A 27,199-nucleotide genomic window follows, 5' to 3' on the forward strand; every position below is an offset into this window, starting at 1 on the left:
CGGTCTTTCTAAGTACCGTATCAATAAATCTGTGGTTTTTGACAATTTCTTAGTCTTTTTCATTCAAAACCAAACTAACCCTATGTACCCCGGTCAATAACTGTATAGGACATGAAAAACCCTAGAATTTAGATTCAATTGATTTTTAAAACATTTAAAGAATTCAGGTAATAATTTAGTAACCTGGAGGGTACTGGTTATCTAGTTCTCATTCAGATTTGAATTATTCATTAACTAGCAGGTAAACCGTGCTCTGCAAGGGTTTATTTTTAAAGTTGACAAACTGAAAACATGAGCAAGTGGAATCTTGAAGAGCTTGAAGTAGGCCTAAAACAATCCTCGGTTAGTTATATGCAAAATTTCAAGTTAATTTCAGTCCAGTAGTTCAGTCGTGATAATGCGTCAAACATAATAATTTTCCTATCTAGTACTTGTAGAAGCCAGTATTCCCCTTATTATAATATAGATAAGTTCTTCAATTCGGTTGTAACATATGTAACGTTATTTTTGATGGAATAACGCTTTGCCTCCTGCTTGGCGTAAATCGGTAGAGCATGAGAATTAATAACTATAAAATCTGGTCGTGGTTATATAGGATATTATAATTTCACTAAAATCCCAATAGGCTAATTCAGGAGCTCTCACAATAATTTAATACTGATAATTAACAAATATATATATATATATATATATATATATATATATATATATATATATATATATAATTTGTACCCTATGGTATTGGGGAATAAAATGAATGGTACACCATGAAAAATTTGATACATATATAAAACGAATAATCTCAAAGTCAGATCAATATAGAAAATATATAGAGCAACAAAATATACAATAAAACAAAAAATAAAAATCAAGCCAAAATATCACAAATCAGTTACTATTGTTCGGTTCTATAGCACGAAACTTTACCATGTGCTTTTTGATTCATTGATAGTATGCATTTAATTGCATGTAGCTTAGTATCGACTTGCTGTTGCCTGTCGATTTAGGTAATCTATATATATGAAAGCGAAATGGCACTCACTCACTGACTGACTCACTCACTCATTCACTCACTCACTCACTCGCATAACTAAAAATCTACCGGACCAAAAATGTTCAAATTTGGTAGGTATGTTCAGTTGGCCCTTTAGAGGCGCACTAAGAAATCTTTTGGCAATATTTTAACTCTAAGGGTTGTTTTTAAGGGTTTAAAGTTCGTCTTTTAGCATGTATATTCTTCTTCTCCCAATCTCTTAATTATAATTGAAATTTCCATATCATATGTTACTATAGAACTATAATCTAGATAGAGTACCTCTTCGAAACAGTTGTTAACTGGCAACTAAATTAATAATTTTGTCAGGTTGGCATTAAGTTGAGTTGACTTTGTTAGGTTGGCACCAAGTTGAAGATTTAAATGCATTTATAGCGGAAAAATTGATTGGGCACTGCTACTTCAATCCTGGGAATATTATATTACTAGCCGTCAGGCTCGCTTCGCTCGCCATATCCGTTTAGCCAGACGTTTAGTCTGAACCCCCGACTGGATTGTCCTAACATATGATAAAAATGCTCAAACGAAAAATGCAGGCGAGCGAAGCGAGCCTGCTGATCTCATTCTCAGACCATCCAGTCGGGGGTCCAGGGGGCGGAGCCCCCTGGCTAGACGGATATGGCGAGCGAAGCGAGCCTGACGGCTAGTCCCCCTATATATATATATATTTTCGTAAATCAGAGAATGATAAATTGAAGAATCAATAATTATAAATATATCATTTTCTATAATTTCTAATAAATTTCTCAATAATAGAAAATATATATCTGGGTGAAAGATTCGGCACCTGATGGAAATAGATAAATCAATTTATCCAATGAACCAGAGCTACATTATATTATTACAAATTATATTATAAAATCAATGATCATGTGAACATTAGTATTACTAGCTTAGAACTTAATATTCTTTCAATTGGTGTATCCCTTGATATATAAATTGACTCGTTCCTATTCAATAAAATATTTCTTATACCATTTTAAGACTTGCACAAGTATTTTTATTAATTTCTTAATATTTAAAACCTTCCTGACGAGCTAGCTTTTATTTCTCATTTCACTTGAAGGACTGAGGGCGGCCTATTCTTATTTCAGCTATAATTATTATCACTCACGTGCTGAATTTTTATAAGTTGCTGGCGGCGATCCGAATTCCTGGTAGTCCTAGATTGTTGGTGGCCAAAGTCGTCTCTTCCAAGGGATTAAAAATATTTGAATGACTTTTCCTTTACTATAGCATCATAAAGTCTTATAGAAAATTAATGATTTGATTAAACTTTAAGTCATTAAAAATGTACAGTAAAAGATACTGTGCTCTATAAATTTCGGTGACATTCCATGGTAGTGGTTGGCAGGCAAGGGGGAAAGTTCTACTTTCTTTTCACAATTTTCATTTCCGACTTGCAGATTTACATAAAATTTAAATAATTCATTACTACGCCATTCAAAGCTCAAATAGTTTGTGCCAATCTATTAAATTATTACTTGTGTCACCCATCTGATATTTTATCTGTCTTCGGGCCATATCCAATACATAAACTGAACAACAATAATTCATGAACTCTTATCATTTATAGAAATATATACAAATACATTTGAATCGGCTCACTATTACCGCCCATTGATTGCTACCATTTGATTGGTTCATGCAAATTTGTTACAGTATACATGTGCCTACGAACCTCCTACTTCCTTGATACATTAATTTATTTTTATTTTGGGTTTTTAGTACATTTTTTACATGCAATACAATTTTCTAATGTTTATAGGTTGTTTCTCACTTTATAACAATTAGCCATGTGCTTTTTTGGTTCCTCTAGTTGCATACCATTTAGTTACAATAAATTTCTGCCAAGGTGTCTGGCTAGATTTTATGTTATGCGACTCAATCGATCATTATGTTGCCGATCAATAGATATTTTACACCTAACCTCAAATTATCAATACTTTACATAATATTATATAAGTGGCAAATTATTTCTATTTCTATTCAGCTGTTCTAAATTCAGCCATGATACCTGATATTATCTAATCTTTAAAAACGTTATCGCATTTGGCGATACTAGACTATTATTCCACTTTAGACCTATAAATTTCTTTCAAATAGGGATTTTATTTATCCATCAGATTGTGATACGTTACACATAATAAAGTGACAGAACTCTTGTCAGAAATTTTGTTTAGAAACCTTCCTCAACCTTATGCCAACCTTACAAAATTAAACTGACTATTAATTTATTTACAACTTTTAACCATATGTTACTAAGAGGTAGAGGAGAGGTCACTGGATCATAGTTCTATATTTACATAATATGGTATGTACATTTCTTGTGCTTTTTGCCGAATATTCGTCCACTTTGATGTTCGACCCTGACCGGGGAAACAACGAGCACGAATGTTCAATGCTTGCCGAATACCAAACATCCATCCACACTACTCGTGATTCGACAAGTAGGCTTGGTGTTCGCCGAATGTCACATGTTTGGAGCCGGCTGAAACAACGAGCACGAATGTTCACTGCTTGCCGAATAGACAAAAATCCATCCACACTACTCGCGATTCGGCGAGTCGCTGCTCGGTGTTAAACTAGTATAGTCGACAACACATTATTAGGTATTGATTGAAAACATCAACCATTCGCATCGGAAAATAGTATGTATTCATGATCATGCTCAATTCCATGTACATGACGTTCCTTCTGCTAAACCTCTTTCAATCTTAAATCTCATTCAATTCAACCATTTAATTCATTATTTATTAAAATTTATTTCAATTTATTAAAAACACACAAAACAAGACAAAACAAAATAAAAAAGAATTACGAAACAAATGAAACACAATAAAATGTTACAAATATGGGCTTTGTTAATCTCTTCTCTTCTCTTCTCTTATATCTATAAAAGGCTAAGCCTCGACAGACTGAAATCACACCACAGCCCAAACTACTGAGCCTAAAAACCCCCCTGAGGGAGCTGGGGCCCCCCAAAATTTTGTACTCTTTAACCGCTCATTGCACAACAAAGTCATGAGGAGATTTTTTCAGCTACAAAAAAAAATTAGATCTATGCAGAAAAATTTTGATCAGGAGCACAGGGGGATCAGGAGAGGGCATTTTTCGAAAATTTTGATGTAAAATCACACTACAGCTCAAACTAATTGTCCGACAGACTTAAAAATTTGCACAAATATTCTTCAAACATGCTACACGCGCACTAAGAACGGATTTTGAGATATTTTGTCTCTAAGGGTTTCAAAGGATGAAAATGGATCCTATTAAGTAAGCTTATGAAAATTTTAAGGTGAACGCCATATGGAGCAGAGATAATTTATTGATTGACATGAGATATTCTAACATATGGTTCAATCATTGGAAATAACAACATCATATGATAGAAATTCAAAAAAGAACATCTGTTCTATTATTGCTTTCTACCTGATTCCACTTAACCTCAATAATATTGTTCTGATAATAATTGATAAATATGTTATAAGAATATTATTATTATTAATATACCGTAATAATAGTATTGTTTTGGTAATCAATATTTTTTTCACAAACTCTGTATATAATATGGCGAATGTGAAACAGCTGCATCAAAGAATTTATCTAAAAAACATATGTTTCGGAAAACCATAGTTTTGAGCTTCGTTTTCCTGATGCAATGTATAGGCCTACACGTGGCATGGATTATTAATTTTCCAGCTAGAACAGTTTTTTGAGACTGCTAAATAAACGTCTACAGTTTTATCAATGCTGTGTCGGCAATATGAAAACGCATACAGTTAATATGTCTTTAAATAAAGGTGTTGATATTCACATGAGTTAATTATTATTATTCTCCACCATTTTAATTTAATTAAAATTTCAAAATTATTCGAGCCATGATAGAATGATTGACTCACTGTACAGTCAGTAGAAAATTTTAATATTGAAATGAGGGGTATTTTGGCAAGCTGAGCAAAAAATAAGTTCCTATGCACATTCTCGATATTTCCTCAAATGAAAAATGAGTTTTGTGGGTTGTCAAAACTCCCCCTGAAAGGAAAACTATTCAACTTATCCTATAATTTATTAAAATAACAATGATTTCTGCGTTGAATAAAATGTTTCTTGCCAACAAGAATCGAACTCTTTGTGAATTTAGATATGAACCACACTTTAGATTAATATAATTCTATTAATTAAATTCATGGAAATTGAAGAACTTTTTTCAGTCAGTTTATGATTAGTTGATGGAATATTGATTATCAATAAAGAAGACAAATGATTATATTTGTACCTAAAATCAGTACCTACAGAATAAGTTGAATGAATTATTGTCGATGTACTGAGTTCTTGGTCAACAATATTTTAATATTTAAATTCATTATTGAACATTCATTATTCTTTTCAGAATTTATTTCATTTAAATTAGAAAATACTAGCTTACCCGGCGAACTTCGTACCGTCAAAAAGTTAATGTATCTCATGTCACACTTGACTTTATTTGATGAATCATGAAATTTAGCTGACAATAAATATTTTCATCTACATCTCAATACGGACTTCCTATGTGCTTAGTCATGCAGCATTCATTATTCCGAAAACATATTCTTCTCAATCAATTGGTAGTAATATCTATCAGTAAAGTGTTGAATTCGAAGAAAAATAGATGGGCTAAATCAGTGTTTAAACGATTAATTCAATGTTCTTATAGTTGTTGATTGTCAATACATGGTCCAGGAAATATGTGATGTACGATGAATCACACTGACTTCCATATTCTTTCTATCTTCCATTTTAGAATGAATATAAGCTGAGCTAAATTCATAAAAATTGAAAATTATTCTGTCATTCTTCAGTAATTGATAAATACAATATGAACAACTCTCTTTCATGAGGTGGATTATGAACAACTCTCTTTCACAGGTGAATTTTTTATTCAACATTTTCCAGTTTCTCAATGATAGGGGAGTGATAATTGTTTGTATAGGTCTTCTAAGGAACTATTGTCTACAGCTGGAACCAATCAACTACACTTCAACTCCAAACTATCGTTTTAATACCATAGGATAGTCTACACAATTTATCACAGGGTGACGTGTTTATTACAGCTGGTAACTTCAGATGCTGAATCATATTATCACAATATGATCTTGAATCATGATCATCTTTACGTTCTTCGGTAGCCGCTCGGCCGACAATTTTGAAAATATAGGTCTTTAAAATGGATTAATAAATAACTATTATTAGCCTCCCTTTGAAAATTTCTGTTCAGAAACCATCCCCAATACTCACACAACATATTCCCAATGTTTGATGCCGTTATGTCAAGTAGTTTTCAAGTCTATAGGGAACAAACAAACAAACAAACAAACAGACATTAATTTTTATATACTGTATATAGATTTACATTCGGCTTAAACAAAAGCCTCTCTAAATGGAGGTAGAATGATAAGGTTGACAACTTTCAGTTCTGTTGTTTGAACATTTTTGTTTTCAAATCACTTTCAAAAAGTTCATGTAGTACGTACTATTGTGTTTGAGACACTTCTGGCGCTATCATAGTTTCACCACTATTCTGTTCCACAGTCATATCTCTTGCAGTCGTTAACTATACCGTATCAAATCAAATCAAATCAAATCCATTTATTGCCAACGACAAGTATAAAACAAGTATAGGCCACGTCATAAAAATACAATCATTGTTATACATGTACATAATATCACAATTTAAAAATTTTTCATATTAAAGCTAAAATATTCATCCAGATTGTAAAAACAGTTTCTAATTAGAAAATCTTTAATTCTTAATTTGAAATCTTCCACAGCCAAGTCTCTAATGTTTAATGGTAATTGGTTAAAGAATCGAATTGCACACGCCCTAAAACTCACATGACTGGATTTGTACCGACAGTATTCATTTCTCAGGTTCAATCTACTTCTGGTATTGTGGGAATGAATTTCAGAATGACTGGAAAAAGACATAACATTAGTTTTTACGAACAATAAACATTGAAATATAAAAATACAGGGTAAACACATAATTCTAAGCTGAATGAAAAGAGGTTTGCAATGCGTAAGGGGTGGTACTTAACATATATTTCTTATTGCCCTCTTTTGTAAAATAAACAAAGAATTAGCATCATTGTAGTTTCCCCATAATAACGTACCATAGGAAAGATGAGAGTGTACATAGCTATAGTAAACAGTAATTAGGATTTTTGAGACACTTTTTCCTTCAGTCTCTTGAGCATAAAAATACCCCTGTGACTTTTGGGATAGTGCAATCAACATGACTCTTCCACTTCATATTACTTTGTATGTTGAAGCCTAGGAATTTGATTAAATGTGGTGAATGTCGGGTTCCATAAGACACAGATAAATCCTGTGTTTTGTCTAAATTCAAAGCAAGTTTATTAGCTCTACACCAATCTGACACAAGATTCACCTTTTCTTCTAGAACAGTTTCTCTCATTTCGCTACCAGTAATTACATTTGGACATACATCATCTGCATACATGTAACACTTTGTACTCTCATCCTCAATGTTCCCTGGCAGGTCATTCATATATATTATGAATAACAAGGGTCCTAAGATTGAACCTTGCGGCAGTTTTAACAGGCTTAAAACCAGACATTTCTTCATTAAAAGAAACAGCTTGGAATCTATCATTCAAATATGACCCTATCAGTGCTACAGATATAGAATTTAAACCTAAATTTTCCAGTTTAGTCAGAAGAATGTTATGGGAGACTGTGTCGAAAGCACGTGACATATCAAATAGTTTTGCATTTACAGAATTTTTTCCTTCCATACCAGTTACGATATCCTGAATGAAAGACATCACCGTCTGACAAGTGGTATGATTCTTTCTGAAACCAAATTGCTTATCTGATAGTAAATTTTCCCTCTCTAAGTAATCTGACAACTGTTGAACAATTATAAATTCGAAAACTTTAGATAAGATTGGCACAATGGATATTGGCCTGAAGTTACTACACAGTTTGGGGTCGCCTTTTTAAAAATTGGCACCACTTTCGACAGTTTAAGCAAGTCAGGAAAAACACCAAAGTCAATACAAGAATTAAAGATATGACATAAAACTCCACATAATATGTCGACTGCTTGTTTTGCATATGAAAGAATTTAAAAGAAAAATATCTAAACAGTTGGTATTTCTAAGAGAATTTAATGACAAAAACACTTGTTCCACAGTCACATGATGGAACGAAAAAGATGGTCCTATTCTTCTTACTTTTTTCAAATAGTGAGAGACTGTGTTAATGCTGCTTGGTATTCCAGCCAAAACATCAGCTATGCTATCAACATAATACGAATTGAAATTTTCAGAATTTAAGTTTACATTTTTCTTATGCGAAGTAGACGTACTGTTTAACAATAAATTTTCTCTAATAACTTTCCACATCAACTTTGGTTTGTTACATATATTATTGACTAGATTGTTATGAAAATCCAATTTTGCTTGCTTGACTAGCTTATTATACAAATATCTGACTTCCTTATAAATATCTTTGTGTACATCCATATTAAAACATTTGACTAGATCATAAAGATATAAGCAGGTCTCTCTCATAGCAATCAATTCATCTGTGTACCAATCTTTACTAGAAAAATAACGCTGCTTTGGCTTAATTGTTTTAACAGGAAATGAACTATTAACATAGAATAAAAACATATAGAAAAACAACGAAAACTTATCATTAGGATTATCACAGATATAAACATCTCGCCAGTCTATGGTTCTCATATTAACTTCAAACTGAGCGACATCTTGATAATTATTAGCTCTTATAGTAATTAGCTGTGAACTACTTGAACATTTTAAGTTTGTGTCCAAGTCAATTGACGCAGTAACTGCGTGGTGATCAGAGGCAGTTTGCGGTGAAACTACAGCTTTCCACCTGGACGGGTGGATTGACGTGATGATATTATCAATACAAGTACCTGAGTTATTAAAATAATTAGGCCTAGTAATTTCATTTTTTATCATGGTGTGCAAACCATAACAGGCAAACATATTCAGTAAATCTTTCGTAAATGGATTTTGATCATCATTAAAATTAATATTGGAGTCTGCACAAATTAATATTTCACACTTCATATCAGACACGATATGAAGCATATCGTCAAGTTTTTCCAGAAACAGAACTATGTTACTAGAGTCGGGAGTCCTGTAAATACATACTACAATGGTTCTTACTTTTTTTGTACTACTTAACAGTATAGCACAAATTTCAAAAACATTTATCACAGACAAATTACAGATGCTTGGGACTACTTCCCAGGACAACTTATCATTAACAAAAATGGCTGAACCACCACGGTTCATAGTGGGCCTGCAACTGGAACCACCTAGTACAAATCCACGTAATTTTATGAGTTATAGCTCCTCTTGCAACAGCCAGTGCTCAGTGAGACAGATTACATGAAACCCCTCATTCTGTGCCTGCGTTTCAATTAATTCCAACTTATTACATAAGCCCTGACAGTTCCAGAGAAATAAATTGACATTGACGTTGGTGCTCACCGGCAAATCAGATATGAATGGAACTTTATGCCTTGTAACATGCGATGTACTAAGTTTATTCAAGTTGATACATGCAAGAAATCTTTCTATTTTGACTGAATGTTTTCTAAAAAAGGTATTCTCGTTAACACCGCGACTGGAATCTCCTCTTCAGCTGGACGACTATTACTGATATCAGCATATGAGTCAGATACAGTAGTGTAATAGGGCGAATCTGGAGTGACAGAACAGGATCCCAAATTTTGAAGGATCGGAGAATCAGTCATTTTCGGGAAGTAAAGCTGCTCCGACCGTCTACTATCCGATTCACTCATCACAGTCACAGAGCAGTCACTCACAATCTACTTGTGGATACTCCTCACATGTTGACTCATCGCCCTTCCCAGCACTCTCTTAGCAGACATCCTATAATGTAGGCCATGTTTGGTGAAATGATTACGATCTTCACTACATTGTCCAAACTTCAATGGTATTGGATGAGCAGGTGTCTCTGTTGTGGTGTCACTGAGTCCCGAAGCGATCTTCAGTATGGTGTCCGCAACATATTTTTTCCCCGGATTGCTCAGGTGAAGACCATGAGATGTATGCAATCGTCGCCCCAAAGAACCCAAATCCGAAAAGTAAACATGAGAGAAATGTTTACATATTTGTTTCAAACGTGCATTGATTTTAGCGATTTCCTTATTCACACAAGACCATCGAGGCAGATCATGTCGGTGCGGAATTGAAAAGATTAAAGCATTTGTGTGCTGCAGGTCCATGATTCTCCGTTTGCACGATTGGATCAAGCTATCAGCTTCATTGCAAGCCACATCATTTTTGTTCCGGCTATAATAACCGCAAGGTCTCGCTTGCTCATATCGTGGCATATACTTTTACAATCTTCGGTGACTTTTTCGAATTTCGCTCCTGGTTTCAACATATCGAAAACTTGATGATTACTCATTGACCGGGTTCTGTTAGCAACCTGCCTTCCTTGACTGTCCGAGAAACATCTTATTTTAACTTTTTTATTATACGAATTCACGTTTGAATGACTAGGTTTTCGTGAGTTGGATTCATTCATAGATTGGCTGGTTCTATAGGATTTCCCACCTTGTTCAGTTGGATCTATAGCACTAACGGAAACATTCAATGTTTGAGAAGCCAAGTTATTATTTTCTCACCCTAAAAAAGCCCTCTTAATTTTTTCCTCCATCTCTACGCTATCTTCCCAACGACGCTGCCTCAACTCTATCAATTCAAGCTCTTTACCCTTCAATTTTTCGTGAAGATTTGAGCAATTTGCACATGTCATTTCAGTTTTTGTTTGAGTTGATACGTCAACCAAAGTCTTACATTCCACAGCTTCTACCCTATTCACTTCAAGAATTTTATTTTCAGAATTTATCTTCAACTCATTAATCAAATCCGAATTGGTGGCTTCTAGATATGCTATACGCGTTTTTAAGGAATTTATTTCCTCTTCTGCCCTCTCTTCATTGCACAGAGAGTCTTAGAAACATTCCTTTCTTCTGTTTCTTTCTACCTCCAATTGTCTCGATAATTGTTTATTTTCTTCCGATAGGTTCTCCAGATCATCAATCAATTTGTTGTTATCTGATAAAGAGCTGTTAAGTTTATTTAGGACTCCAACTAAATCTGGAATCAGGTCAATTATAGCCTCACTGGAATATTTCTCCGCAAAAACTGAGAGAGTTCCTCTAATGCTTATATACGGCCAAATCTATTACTGTTTCATTATATAAGTCATCTTTCAAATTTTTCAAATCAGATTGAACACCTTGAATCAACTTCTCGAGTCTACGGCGTGTCGTCATTTTCTATGAGATTGGTAGGGATTATAGAGAGTAGGATGATACTGGAAGGAATGTAGAAGATATTTGCCGAGAGAGCAGTCAAGGCGGGCAGAGAAAGCTCCTGAATATTGTTGTGGAAGGAAGAAGTAGGATTCAAAAATCGCCCGCCTTTTAGAAGACTTATTGCGAGCTAGAAGCTGATAAGTACTACGGTGGGTTGTCATGGCAACCATTAGGACGCTACTGTTGCTCACGCAAGCCGGCCAATGTTGTCTGAGTGGGAAAGAAGATAACAGATAAGATTCTTGTTCCTTAGGCTAGATAATCGGAAACCGAACCGGTAAACAGTTAGTTGTTGTTCTGCTTCTATACCCAAAACACAGCTGGTTGTAATTGACAGGAACCAACAATCGAAACACTGACAAAAACTGAGATGATGTGTTAACCTAACAAATTGTTTGAATTTGAATATGGATCATTCCGCGAATACTCACATTTTTCACACGAATTTTCACGCACGTCACCGGTAAGAACACTTATGAACGATTATGTTTGGTTACTGATATGAGTGAAATTTAACACCTCTAGAAAATAATTAACTGATAATTTCAACAATTTTTATAGAGCTTATTGTGACAATACCATTCAGACCAAGGCAGTCATGCCAACCATCCATCAACCAACTATCTATGATAAATTAAAGAGTTGGCTTATACACGTACGGGATAGGAAAATTATGTTTGACGCATCATCACGTCTGAACTACAACTACTGGACTAATTAACTTGAAATTTTGCATATAGATTCCAATGATGGTTATAGAACTATTTTATTCTTCAAAATTTCATTAAGTCAAGTTTTCAGTTTGTCAACTTTTGAAAAAGATCCTTGCGGAGCACGGGTTTCTGCTACTATGTTATAACCATGGGCTTTGTGGTTGGGTGTGTTTGAGAAGAGAAAAAAGAGAGGAAGATACCTAGCCAACTATGGTTTCCCATGTAATAGGCAGGCAAAGAAGAGAAGAGAAGTAATGAGGAAAAAAGGGAAGGGAGAAATGGGGGGAAGGAAGAAAACAGAGGATCATTATATCCTATACTCGTTTCAGAATATTTTTCGGGAATAATCAGCGAACCGCGCAGCGAATTCAACCAAAAAAATGCAGTCACCTTGTGAATATTTTCCAATAATGAAACATCTGTTATGTTGATTTATTTTACCAATTTCCACTCCATAACACCCAGTTGCACAAAAGTCTGTTAACTTTCAATCCCAATTGAATGCCACGAGAACCAATCAGAGAAGTCTTCTTCTCAGAAAAACCTTATCTGATTGATTCTCGTGAAATTTAATCATGATTAAATTTAACAGGCGTTTGTGCAACCGGACATTATGTTTCAATGAATGATTTTTCCAAGTATGATAAGGATGTTATTTGGTTTGAATTCTCTTAACATATTACTTTCTTGTGATATAATAGTTGATCAACCATTTTGAATCGATAGGAACCATAAAAATTGAGTTGACGTATGATTTATTTATTCATTCATTTACAACAATATGGGAGCACACGGGTGAATCCCAAAAATGCTCACCAATCAAAAAAGTTACAATAATCACTATACAAAGAAATTGAAAATTGAGAGAAAGGAATACAAGGAAAAAAATCTATATTGATAAGGAAAAAACATGTTATGAGAAACTGAATATACTGAATACTAGAGACAATACTATTTATACTAGAAACCATATACAATATGAGTAAATAATAAGAGAGGAATCAAGAAATTACAAATAACATTCCAAGAATGAGGTGAGGAGAATTACGAATAAGAATGAGGCGAATGATAACATAGCTAAGAATAAAAAGAAGTCAACTACTTAATATGATACTCTATGTAAGTTGATGAGGGATTCATATGAGAAAGGTCTAGGTGAAAGCTATTGTTGCGGGTTTCTACACCAATAGCACACTTGAGGCAATTTATAATGATGAGATTTATTACTTATAACCCTGTAACACACGGGAGTAAAACTAGACACAACTAAAAACTGGGAAAATACCCAATAAATTACACAGAAATATCACAAGCGTAAGTTAGCTAGTATAAATAACTGTATAGGAGTAACTGTCACAAAGAATAAGAACTGTATAAACAACTACGAAGGTATATTATCACTTTATCATATCTCTGTCACGATAAGAAATAGCGAACGCTCCACTGCAGTTTCTCAACTGAACTGCCAACTGAGACGCGTCATTAATATAAGGCCAGCAGAAGTCTTGAAAGTATAAATAAATATGAATAGAAATATATTTATCAGCTGAAAAATACTTGAAATAGTACAGTGGGCTATGTCACATATGGATTACGTTACATTGACATATTTATATACATCTCAATAAATATAACGATTACAGGTTACAACACACTTTTAAACATCAATCAATATAGCATAAAAATTCCAGTGATCATATGAATATATCAGTCAGCTTGGAAGAAACTATTTACAATATCACAAGGGAGATCAAAGAGCTCTACAACACTGTACAGTAGGCTCTCGTGTGAAAGAGGCCTAAGGCTACTTTCACACGATAGGAGACGTGCAACTTGAACACTGAACAGTGTTCACGTTTTTTTGTCGAAGTACATTGAGTCAAATCGTGTCTTTCACATGGTGACTCCTATCCAGGAACCTCGTTTTGTCACGTCTTTTCCCCTCGAGGCAAGCAGAGGCAAGATCTAACAACTACGCCGCCGTTTGCTCAAAGTATGACTCATCACTTTTTTCTCAAAGTCTAACTTCCTTAGAAATATAGATAGAAGATTTCTGATTTCGGATTTGGATTCAGCGACCCCAAATTCTTTAAAGCGTAAGTCCCGTTTTCGAAAATATCCGAAAACAAGGAAGTTGTGGCTGTTTTTAATAAAGCTTTCTATTATCATATAATTATACGGTAGAAACGAACAGGAACTGTACTATACAGTACGTAAGTACTGTAGCTATTATAATACAACTTACACTGTATTCGTGTAGGAAATTTGGTAGGTTATTTATCTTGATTTCTGAAAATACCCCAAAATAAGGGAGTAAGATAACTTTGAAAAACCAAAGTTTTCCTGCCGATTGAAGAAACATTAAAAATTAGTCTAAGACATATTATGTCTTAGAATAAAAACGTGTAACAAATATCAGATCACTATTCAAGCTATCAAGCTTTTCATAAATTTATTTGTCTCCTCATGGCAGAAGGTTTGCGCCCAACATTTTCACTTAAACATTTCTATGATTAAATTGTGATAGAGAACATTATCTAAAACTAAATTCAACTTGGATTTTACTTTCTATTTATCATTTGAGTTTCTAATTTTTCAGCTCCAACTATAATTTACATTGAGAAAACAAATAAAACATTCAGTATCGCGTTAGCTCTCATACAGTGCAGACATACTCGTAGTGTAGTGCAGTAGAAGTAGTGAGTCAGCAGTTGATTGTTCACGGTATTTAAGTGGAACAAAACATTGCATCAAATTTCGGTTAAAATCCGCCGTCTTTATGCAATCGAAGTGCGGCTACTTTCGCGCGGCCTTCAATTTTCGTTCGCGCTCGCGTTTCCGCGATCGTGAGTGAGTACGAGGGCTTTTCGAAAAGTATGTTCGCAAATTATTGACTATGGCTACGTCAAGTGGAAAATTGTTGAAACTACCCAGTTTTCTTGCCCCAGAGTTTGAAGAGCAAGAAGACGAGGAATGCAACATCGAGAACATGGACACCACCAAACCATCAGAGATCCAGTGTTCACCGGATCGTTATATTAAATCAAATAAGCTCCATTCAGCCGCCGAGCATGCACTCTTCATCGCCTGGAAGGAGTCGGATGAGAAGAGAAAGCAGCTAGAGAAGAGCAACGTAGAACTTCAGCGGAGAATTGAAGACTTAGAATTGCGATTTCAAAAAATAGAACAGAACATTCAACAACCATGCAGTCCAGCAGTTGCTGAAAACTACTCAACTAATGAGGAGGAGTTGGCAAAAGAGACTGAGTGGATCAGGGCCCGTAACAACGTACTACAAAGAAGAGGAAACTAAATAGTACTTTGTCTCCTGAACCAAAGAATGAGCCTACTGGTAACCATCGTCAGTTGAACAAAATCACCTCATTGCAGAAGAATAAAGGTGAGGAAGTAAAGAACAAGAAGAAAGAAACGCCACCGCCACCAATCATAGTGGATGGTATAAAGAGCCTGGAGTCTCTTCATAAAAGTTTGAAAAAAGTGACTTCAGATGAAAAATTTAGAATAAAGCTCTTGAGTAGAGAGACTTTCAAAGTAAATTCAGTAGATTCAGAAACGTACAGAAATATTACAAAAGAATTAATCAACGATGGTTTCAACTGGCACTCGTATGAAAACAAACAGGTGAGACCCATAAGAGTGATGATAAAAAAACTTCATCACTCCTGTAGTATAGAATCCATAATGGAGGACTTAAAGGCTAAGGGATTGCTAGTGGTAGATGTAGTGAATAAGTTGAAGTGGAAAACTAAAGAACCATTAGACATGTTCATGGTTTCGTTCAGCGCAGAAGAGAATGTTAAGAAGGTTTTTGAACTTAAACATATTCTGGGTTGCAGAGTAGAAGTTGAAGCATTGAAGAAAGTTAATCTAATACCTCAATGTAAGCGTTGCCAGGCTTTCAACCACACTCAGGCTTATTGCAACAAGGAGGCCAGATGTGTGAAGTGCGCTGGAAAACATGCATCAAAGGAGTGTACGAAACCTAGTGAAGCACTACCGAAATGCATTCATTGTGGTGAAGCTCATCCTGCAAGCTACCGTGGTTGCTCTGTAGCAATTGAGTTGCAAAAAATACGTAACTCGAGTAGGGTAGCCAGTAAGAATATAACATCAAAAAATGTTGTCGATTCTCAATGTGGCTAATCCTCAAAGTAGGCCCACTCAACATCAAAGTAGGCCCACAGAAAAGAGAATGACTTTCGCCGAAATCGTATCCAAAGAAAATAAATCGCAGATGAAGAAAAATGAAGAAGTAAAAGACACCTCACAAATCCTACAGCTCATCTTATCTAAACTTGATAAACAAGAGAAAATAATTTCATCCCTTCAATCTCGCATCGAGAAATTAGACAACAAAAACCAAAATGATTCGTTCACTAAACATAATGGAATGGAACGCAAATGGACTCTTACAACGACAACTGGAATTGGAAGCAGTTCTAAACATAGATAATGTAGATATTTGTCTCATTTCTGAGTCTCACTTTACAAAACAGTCCTACATAAAATTTAAAGGTTACAGGACCTACCACGCCTTACATCCCAACAATGTTGCGAGAGGGGGGAGTTCAATCATAATCAAAGAGAGCATTCAGCATAATGAACACGTTAAATTAGAAACTGAACGAATTCAATTGATAGGAGTATGTGTGGAAGCAGTTAATTATCGATTTGTAGTTGCAGCTGTCTACTGTCCTCCTCGATATTCATTCAGAAAAGAAGATCATCTATCAATGTTTGATATGTTGGGAACGAGATTTATCCTTGGCGGTGACTTCAATTCAAAACACATTCATTGGGGATCACGATTAACAACTCATAAGGGCAAGGTACTTTACGAAGCTGTAAGAGAGTCAAGATGTGAATCTCTTTCAACTGGAAAACCAACTTATTGGCCTACAGATACAAGTAAGATACCTGATCTCATAGACTTTTTCATAATCAAAAACATTTCAGTAAACTATTTGCAAGTAGAGGAAAGTTTTGATCTCAATTCAGACCACTCTCCAATTATTCTGAAGTTGAGTGACACTATTTTACAAAAAAAAATAATCATCCCACACTAGTTAATAAGTATACAGATTGGGATGGCTTTCAGCAAGTGTTGGAGGAAAGAATTAACCTGAATTCACCATTAACAACTGCAGATCAAATAGATGAGGAGCTGGAAAAATTTGTTACTGATATACAACAGGCAGCCTGGTGTAATACTCCGCAGACTAGGAAACGAAGAACAGTAGGAAATAATTATCGCATTCACGTTCTCCTCAAGATAAAAGATTACTGAATACTCTCACACAGGAACTGAAAAGAGAGATACAGTTTATTAAAAATGAATCAATCAACAGTTACTTGAGTAATTTGACAGGACAAGGCAACACTGATTACTCACTATGGAAGGCTTCTAAGAAAATAAAAACACCCATCCAACAAGTTCCCCCTATTAGGAAACTGAATAGACAATGGGCCAAGAATAATGAAGAAAAGGCACAGGCATTTGCTGATCATCTTGTGAATGTCTTCCAGCCAAACGTTGCAGCTCAAGAAGATCTAGAAATTGAAGGTAACATCATGCAGGAAAATCAAGAACTAATGAATGTCTCAGTAGAAGAAGTGAGAAAGGAAATAAAACTTATGAATGCTAAGAAAACTCCAGGATTTGACCTGATAACTGGCTTAGTCCTGAAGCATCTACCAAGGAAAGCACTCATCAAGCTAACAAACATCCTGAATGCTTCATTCAGACTCAGATTTGTACCAGGAGTCTGGAAAGTAGCTGAAGTTATAATGTTACTCAAGCCAGGAAAAGAACCACATGAAGTAGCTTCATACAGACCAATTTCATTGTTACCTGTGTTATCAAAGTTGTTTGAGAGGATATTATTGAGTAGACTCAAGCCAATAATTGAGAGAAAGCAATTAATTCCTAATCATCAATTTGGTTTCAGAAAAAAACACTCCACAATTGATCAAGTACATAGGATAGTTAATATAATAGAGAAGAGCTTGGAAGAAAAAAAGGTTTGTTCAGCAGTTTTTCTCGACATAGGGCAAGCTTTTGACAAAGTATGGCATGAGGGACTTCTTTATAAACTGAAGAAAATGCTTCCTAAGCAATTTACAGAAATATTGCAATCATATTTGACAGGAAGGTACTTTAGAGTCAAATATGAAGATTCATATTCTGATCTAAGAGAGATAAAAGCAGGAGTTCCGCAAGGAAGTGTTTTAGGACCAGTCCTTTATCTTCTCTTCACTAGTGATATCCCTAATTTGGAGGAGAATACCACAGCCACGTTCGCAGATGACACCGCCCTACTAGCAGTAGACAGTGATGTTGGTATTGCAACAGCGAAGCTTCAGAGATCTGTCAACAAGATACAAGACTGGACCAAAAAGTGGAGAATGAAGCTCAATGAGGAAAAGTCGATTCATGTTAACTTCACCAACAAGAGAGCTGTGTACCTTCCAATCAACATCAATGGAATTAATATACCACATGAAAATCAAGCTAAATACCTAGGTATGACTCTTGATGCTAAGCTTCGCTGGAAAGAGCATGTCAAAAAGAAAAAAGAAGAACTGAACATAAAATACAAGAAATTCTACTGGCTTATTGGAAGAAACTCATCACTTTCAATACCAAACAAATTGCTCCTCTACAAGCAGATCTTCAAACCTGTTTGGACCTATGGAATACAACTATGGGGCTGCACCAAACAGAGCAACGTCACCATCATACAAAGATTCCAGAACAAGGTGCTCCGAAACATCGTTGATGCTCCCTGGTATGTGCGGAACAGCGACATCCATAGGGACCTGGGAGTCAACATGGTATCCTGTGAGATTCAAAGGTATGCAGAAAGTCATGAAGAACGGCTCCACCAACACACGAACGTCGAAGCAATCCAGCTGCTAGACAACGGAGGGTTGGTGCGGAGACTGAAAAGAAGGAAACCATTTGAATTGGTGTGCAGTGAAAGTGGTGTCTAGTGAAAAAGCAGAGCAGTGATTGAGTGAAATCTAGCTTAAGTAGTACAGTTAATAGATGTACATAATAATTATTAGTAGGTAGCAGTAAGAAATTCTAAAGAGAGTTTCACTGTAGTCCATATTATATACAATTAGTAAATTAGGTTTGATAAAATTTGCTCATTAGTCTCAAGACTAGATAGCAATAGTAATGTGATTAAAAAAAAAAAAAAAAAAACTGAAAACTTGACCTACTGGAATCTTCATGGATTGAAAATAGGCATATAAGCATTCTTGATATATTAAGAATCTATATCAGTTCAGTAGTTGAGACGTGATGATGTGTCATTCGTGAATTTCCTAACCCATACGTGTATAAGCCATTTCTTTCCTATATCATATTATAGATGGCAATAAATTGTTAAAAAATGAACTAATTTGAATAAGAAGTGGTCTTCACCTCTATATCCTTGTTCGCGAATGTGTTCACATGTTTTCCACTTGTGATGGATAACCAAAATGGAAGATCATGCTGCACGGCAAATTTTCAAAGAGGGCTCTGATTGGCTAAGAAGTTCAGCATTCGGTGATTGGCGTGGAGAACGGTTCGAAAAGGGGCAGACAGAATGACGAACGGTTCGGAGAACGACGCATCGAATGGTTAACAAATGAGTTTTAATTATGTTCTTTGCATGGCGCGATGCGCGTCGGTTGCGCGGTTCATTGCGCTGTTTGAAGTTCAATTCAGCTATAACATAGCACACTGTTTGCTGCACACATAATACGATTATATCATTGATTTTCACCAATTTAGCTCCCCCACTATTACTTTGTATTGCTCATTCATCTTTTTAATCTGTAATCGTTTCTTAGATCGATGTTTCTTAAGTATTCGTATGTAGTTTTCGAACATGTATTGTTGTTTGTTTTGCAGATACCCGCAGCAAAGTCACATATTGTGCTCGGAGCAGCGATGCCAGCAGGCGCTGAGTGCCGCCTTCCTGCTGCCCCTCTTGATCTGCGCTCCGTCCTATCTCAACTTCAGCATCCGATCGACCAAGGTGCTCGAGAAGTCCGGAGTGGTGGTGCTCTACCACATCGACCTGTCGCAGGTCGCTAAGGAGGACGACGGTCTGCTCTACATCGTCAATCTGTGGGTTTATGCGGTGCTCATCAAGATTTTCCCCTGCCTTCTGTTGACTGTTATTAGCTACTGGCTTATCAACGTGCTCTACAGAGTTAACCGCAAGAAACAGGAGCTCAAGAGCAATACATTCAATATGACCGGCGCTGGTGCTGAAGCCAGTGGCGGGAAACCGAAGCTCGACCGCGCTGGTAAGAGGATAGACAGGTGAGTGATGCTGAAGGAGTGATGCTCTTCGGCTCAGGCGTTCAGCCCGTAGACAAAGCCCATCTTCCTGACCCCGCAGTTGAGAGCTTGTTTGCTATGGTTTCCATACAACCACTGTATTAGAGCTACGAGGCAAAAAGCTAAATAATACTATAAGTTCACGTGTCATACTGAGAGACTGCTATAAATTGGTGTAACTCTCACATGAAATGTCCTCTATATTTTTCCAAGTCTACTCTCATTCTAGCTCCCTCTCTTATTATGTGTTTTCAACGAGTTGAATACTTGAAATATGTATTTGAAGGTTTTTTATCGTCGGCAATAAACCCTAATCTCTATTCAGGTGCTTTTATTCAAACTTTGTCAAACGTCCCGTATACATTACCTTATGGAATATTTTGCAATATTTAGTATTGTCAAAAACATTTAAACATTTAACATTTAACATTTAAACATTTAAACATTTAAACATTTAACATTTAAACATTTAAACATTTAAACATTTAAAAATTAAACATTTAAACATTTAAACATTTAAACATTTAAAAATTTAAACATTTAAACATTTAAACATTTAAACATTTAAACATTTAAACATTTAACATTTAAACATTAAACATTTAAACATTTAACATTTAAACTTAAACATTTAAACATTTAAACATTAAACATTTAAACATTTAAACATTTAAACATTAAACATTTAAACATTTAAACATTTAAACATTTAAAAATTTAAAATTTAAACATTAAACATTTAAACATTTAACATTAAACATTTAAACATTTAAACATTTAAACATTTAAACATTAAACATTTAACATTTAAACATTTAAACATTTAAACATTTAAACATTTAAACATTTAAACATTTAACATTAAACATTTAACATTTAAACATTTAAACATTTAAACATTTAAACATTTAAACATTAACATTTAAACATTTAAACATTTAAACATTTAACATTTAAACATTTAAACATTTAAACATTTAAACATTTAAACATTTAAAAATTTAAACATTTAACATTTAAACATTAAACATTTAAACATTTAAAAATTTAAAATTTAAACATTTAAACATTTAAACATTTAAACATTTAAACATTTAACATTTAAACATTAACATTTAAACATTTAAACATTTAACATTTAAACATTTAAACATTTAAACATTTAAAAATTAAACATTTAAACATTTAAAAATTTAAACATTTAAACATTTAAACATTCAAACATTTAACATTTAAACATTTAACATTTAAACATTTAAACATTTAAACATTTAAACATTAACATTTAACATTTAAACATTTAAACATTTAACATTTAACATTTAAACATTTAAACATTTAAACATTTAAACATTTAAACATTTAAACATTGTAGTGCTGTTTTTTTAAATGCCTCACGTTGGGCTGGCAAATTATGTAAAGCTTTTCCTGGGGGAGTCACTCTCACCTCCAAGGATATTTTGATACACGTAGGGTGAATCTTGCACTGAATCAACGGTGTTGAGGTTATAAATTTTGTAACTGCGTGCGTGGACGCTAAGTGTACACCAGACTGATTGACTCACTACAAGATTCAATACAATTGTCGGAATCGCAGGAGGCCTAAACGCTCGCTCACCCTTGATTCTTCTAATGACAGATTGTATGGTGATGAAATTTTTAAAAGTAGTGTAGCGGACGCTAAACACTGAATACTGATACCTTAAAATTATTACCTGTGAAGAATGAGCATACAAAATCATACAGGTCGAGCAAAAATCCCGATGTAGATAATTTACGGGACTGCGTCTCTAATAAGTTCCGAAGATTAAGATAGGGTGCAAAGACCAGATATCGTTCGGAATATATTTCGAGAACAGAGTCTTGTCGGGTTTTAAGCTCTATTGTAGGAAATTATATGATCTCTGGCTGCATCTGCTGTACTGTTGATGTATTCGCTCCTAAGTCGAGGTTGGTAACAGATAAAAGCTGATATATGAGCAGGTAAGGACAAAGGACAAATATCTCGATCTGACCCCACTCACTACATCCACTTAGACCTGTTCCAATATCCAGCTTAATTCAATTATTTCAATGATCGTATTCGATCAGTTCTTGATGAGATAGAACGTATCAGACACAATAATTGACAGGCTTAAGAAATAATTGAACTCAGAAAATGAATTAACAAAATTGAAATATATTATAATAAAATATATGATCTCACAGTGCAGATTCAGAATATGGTTTACAGATTGAAAGTGGTTTAACATTAACAAAAATGATTAGCAAATTTATTGTATTTGCATGAAACCATGCATGATCCGACAAAATTTTACGATTGATAAAAGTTAACAGTTTTGAAAAAAATAGTGAAAAATGAATAAAAAAATGTTCTTTAAAATTGTTCGGGGTCGTGGTTCTGGCAGCAGAGGATAGTTAATCTACTACAAATTCTTAGAAATTCTATATGAATGAATTCTAGGCTCTTAATAACTAAAAGCGCTTGTCGGCATGGCCAATAATTTAACGAAGAAAATTTTATATTTTTCTGCACTGAAATATTTTCGAAGCGTAGATTGGGGCCCCTTTAAACTTATAACTCACGTGAAATTCCTTGGCGGTCGTGGTTTTCTTCTTTGGATCAAAATCGTTTGATCGGCAGCAATCCAGGCTTTGGTCTCAGCACGTGGGGAATTTTAATTTAATATTTCCTTCACCAAATTAATTGGGGGATGATTTAACTTTAAACTTTTAATATATCGATTGATGAACATATATTCACGAATAACAAATAGAATAGCCTAAAATATTGGCTCACAAATAAAACATATAAAATCGAACGAAAATCTTACAGATAGGTCTTGGTAACTATAACGAGATCTGAACGGTGAGGATTTCAAAAGGGAAGTGAAGTCTTTTTCTCTAAGCTTCTTGGCTAGACCTTTCTTCTGAGAATCTCGGTGTAGTAAATTTGCATAAAAATTTGCCATTGGTAGAACGATTGTGACGTAGACATGACGTCAGTGGCAAGCAATAGAATATAATTCCTTTAATTACAATAATAACTCAATTTATATAATTCTTAAAACTGCTTAATCTTCTAGACATAGTTCCTCTCATACAATGTATATGTGCTAGCGTATATGATAATGCAGGTTTGTTGTCTGATAGTAGATTAACATGTGTTGTTTTCAAACGATCACCTTTTTGGTGCTATTTCTATGCGCTATGATTGGCTTAGGCTTGCCAACGAGATTCAATCACCATGTGGTTCAGTTGAAATAATAGTTAATAAATTAATATTCTTATACAATTTTTATTATGTTTGAGACTGTTATAATTAATTTCTGCTGTTTTTATCAATAATATGCTGTTCATGCTATGACTAAGTTAGTTACAATAAGACTTGACATTATAATATAATTTCTTAAATAATAAATAATTTCAACAATGATATAACATTTTTATTTTTTTTTTTTTTATTCGAAATTCTTGGTCCTTTATTGATAGTTTTATAATTTTTAGAAATGATATTATACCTTGCATGATGAAACCGGCATGACATTTGACAATACTTTGAGTCAGTCAGCTGCGTTCGAGCTGCTTTAAACATCTGATCGGCAGTAAACAAAGTGTAACCTCAAAATTCAATGAGCAATTCATAAATAATTCGTGCTTTATTTGCAGAATGAACATTTAAACATTTAAACATTTAAACATTTAAACATTTAAACATTTAAATATTTAACATTTGAACATTTAAACATTTAAACATTTAAACATTAAACATTTAAACATTTGAACATTAAACATTTAAACATTTAAAAATTTAAACATTCAAACATTTAAACATTTAAACATTTAAACATTTAAACATTTAAACATTTAAACATTTAAACATTTAAACATTTAAACATTAAAACATTTCAACATTTAAACATTTAAACATTTAAACATTAAACATTTAAACATTTAAACATTTAAACATTTAAATATTCAAAACATTTACAACATTTAAACATTAAAAACACAAACATTTAAAACATTTTTAAAAATTTTAATATTCAAACATTCAAACATTTAAACATTTAAACATTTAAACATTTAAACATTATACTCTAGATTTATAGCACGAAACATTACCATGTGCCTTTATTTTAAAATCCTATACATCTTTTGCATGTAGCTGCGATATGAGCTTGCTAATACCTGTCGACTGGGACAATTCAATTAAAATAGGTTCCTTAAGATCAACTTGATAAATGGCAACTAATAATCCAAATATATATATTAAATTCTCTAATATCCAGTAGATTTCTTGTATTGAATATATATTTTATCTCAGGGTGCAAGATTCGGCACCTGATGGAATAAGTAGAGCAATTCATCTAGTGAATTAGAGCTACAACAAATTATCGCAAATTATTGCAAAAATTAAAGATCATATGAATATGTTTTAATAGCCAAGATTTTATACTTCTTGATTTGTTAGAAATTTCTGAAATGTACTGATTCATATCCTTTAATAAAATAACTTTAATACTATATTTACTTGCGCAAGTATTTTTATTAAATTCTTAATTTATAAGAAAACCTTTCGACGAGCTAGCTTGATTATTAGGTAATTCGAAGCACTAAGGGCGCCATCACTAATTCAATTTTTTCACTCACGTGTCAAAATCTTCTTATAAGCCGCTGATGTCGATCCAATCCTGGTGGTCCTGGACTATGGTAGCCGGAATCGTCTCTTCCAAGGGGTTACAAAAATTATTTGAAATTGAAATTACTTCTGCTTTATAAGAGCATCACAAAGTCTTTTAAGAAATTTAATAATTCAATTTAACTTTAGCTTTTACAAGTTATAGCAAGGTATACGCTCTAAAATATTTAGGGTCTCTCATGGTGGCATTTGGCAGGCGAGTGATGGTTCTCCTTCTCAATTTTACAATTCTTACTTCCGACTTTCAAATTTACATAAAATTTGAATATCCTAGTCCTCCACCATTTAAGGTTCAAATAGATTGTACTTAAATATTAAGTTATTACTTATGTTGTATGTTTAATAATTTCTTTGCCTTAGGGGCCATATCCATAACATAGACTATATTACATTTTTACATAAATCCCAATCATTTATAGAAATATATATAAATATTTTGAATTGGCATACTATTGCCGCCTATTAACTGCCATTTGTGATTGGTGCATGCAAATTGTTTCAGTATTCATGCGCTTGGTAACCTCCTATTTCCTGGATACATTTAATTATTTTTATTAGTTTTTTAAGTATGCTCTCTACATGCTAGTTAATATTCTATATACTATTATTTATTTCATGCTTCCTAATAGTTAGCCACGTGACCATTTGTTCTTCCAAATTACCGTTTTGCTGCAATAGATCTCTGCCAAGGGGTTTGGTCAGATTCTACATTGCTTGGCTCGGTCGATCGTTAGGTCGCCGATCACTGAATGTTCATACCTAACCTCAATCTTCAAAAATTTTATATAATATTATTATATTAGCAAAAAATTATTCCAATTCCTTTTTAGGTTATTGTACCGTTTAGCCAGAACAAGCTGATGCTATCTAATCTTTATTGTTATCTCATTGGCGATATTAGCCAGTCACTTCACTCAGACCTATTAGTACTTCAGCTAGGGATTTTTACATCTACCCAAATTTCAAATACATTACACGCGCCCCTGGATTTGAATTCAAAATATTCGAGAATCACAATGTTTTAATGAAAATCCACCCTTCAATACATCAATATATTCCATACTTTATTTATTAATTATACTCTCAAACTTTTATCATAGTTTGCAGATCTATCTGCTGCACCTCCCTAGACCTCTCTCAAATACAATTACAAATTCTCCTCCTCAACACACAAAAAATATCATAAATATAATCCCTAGACACATTCCTCCTTACAACGCTTAGAACATAGTATTTTTAAATTCGCCGCTCGCAGGGCCGCCAACCTAACTACACACATTCTTGATTCTCATAATGATTCTTTTCAAACAATAATTTTGATGTACAAAATTCTGGGCTTATTTTTTATAGTAATTCCTAGGTCTTAATATAAATAATTCTATACATCAGGTACAATACTTTTCTTTTGCTAATGGTTCTTTGGTTTTAGGTAACTAGCATTCATTTTAGGTTTTTTCAGGGTATAAACATGGCAAACTAACGGTAATAAATATAAAACATATAAATAATATATTAACATTGATAAATACAATAAATAACAATAATGAATAACATTTTGGGTTACATACTTTTTCATAATCATGTGTTCAACAGACGTTACATTATGTGATTTGGGTGGCTTTGCTCAGCTGGTCGCTGTCTCTATATTCATACTGCTTACGTCAGAACTGGTTGTCGAATCTCGCAATTAACCTAACTGCTACATTTTTTCTCTTTAAAGGTAATTAACAAATTTTAAATATTCTATCCCCGCTTGTGTCCTTTTTTATTTGATGTATATTATTTAACTACATAATTAAAAATTATTCTTTTGCTTGTTGCAGGCTTTGAACAGTTGGGAGAAATAAAAACATTGGATTATTGCCATGCGGTCCAACTCAATATTAAATTTATCATGATAGGTCAGTAATTCTTTGATAGTGGTGTTTTCCTTGATTACTTTTCGTATTTATTTCAAATTCTGTGATATGGTTTG

At 33.8% G+C, this 27,199-nt stretch overlaps 1 protein-coding gene across 5 annotated transcripts in view; it reads left to right on the forward strand.

The window, feature by feature from the left end:
• LOC111051536 (sex peptide receptor) overlaps positions 1-27,199 on the forward strand; it is a 343,318-nt gene that overhangs the window by 292,998 nt on the left and 23,121 nt on the right. For 4 of the 5 annotated variants that reach the window (XM_039421249.1, XM_039421250.1, XM_039421251.1 and 1 more), the window contains one exon: positions 20,088-20,504. In XM_039421249.1, the coding sequence (XP_039277183.1) occupies positions 20,088-20,504 (417 nt within the window). Of the gene's footprint in view, positions 1-20,087; positions 20,505-20,541; positions 20,818-27,199 lie in introns of those variants that run through there. The other variant, XM_039421253.1, reaches the window with a different exon arrangement.

This window comes from Nilaparvata lugens, chromosome 2 (genome assembly GCF_014356525.2).
Source record: "Nilaparvata lugens isolate BPH chromosome 2, ASM1435652v1, whole genome shotgun sequence".
Lineage (NCBI taxonomy): Eukaryota > Metazoa > Arthropoda > Insecta > Hemiptera > Delphacidae > Nilaparvata > Nilaparvata lugens.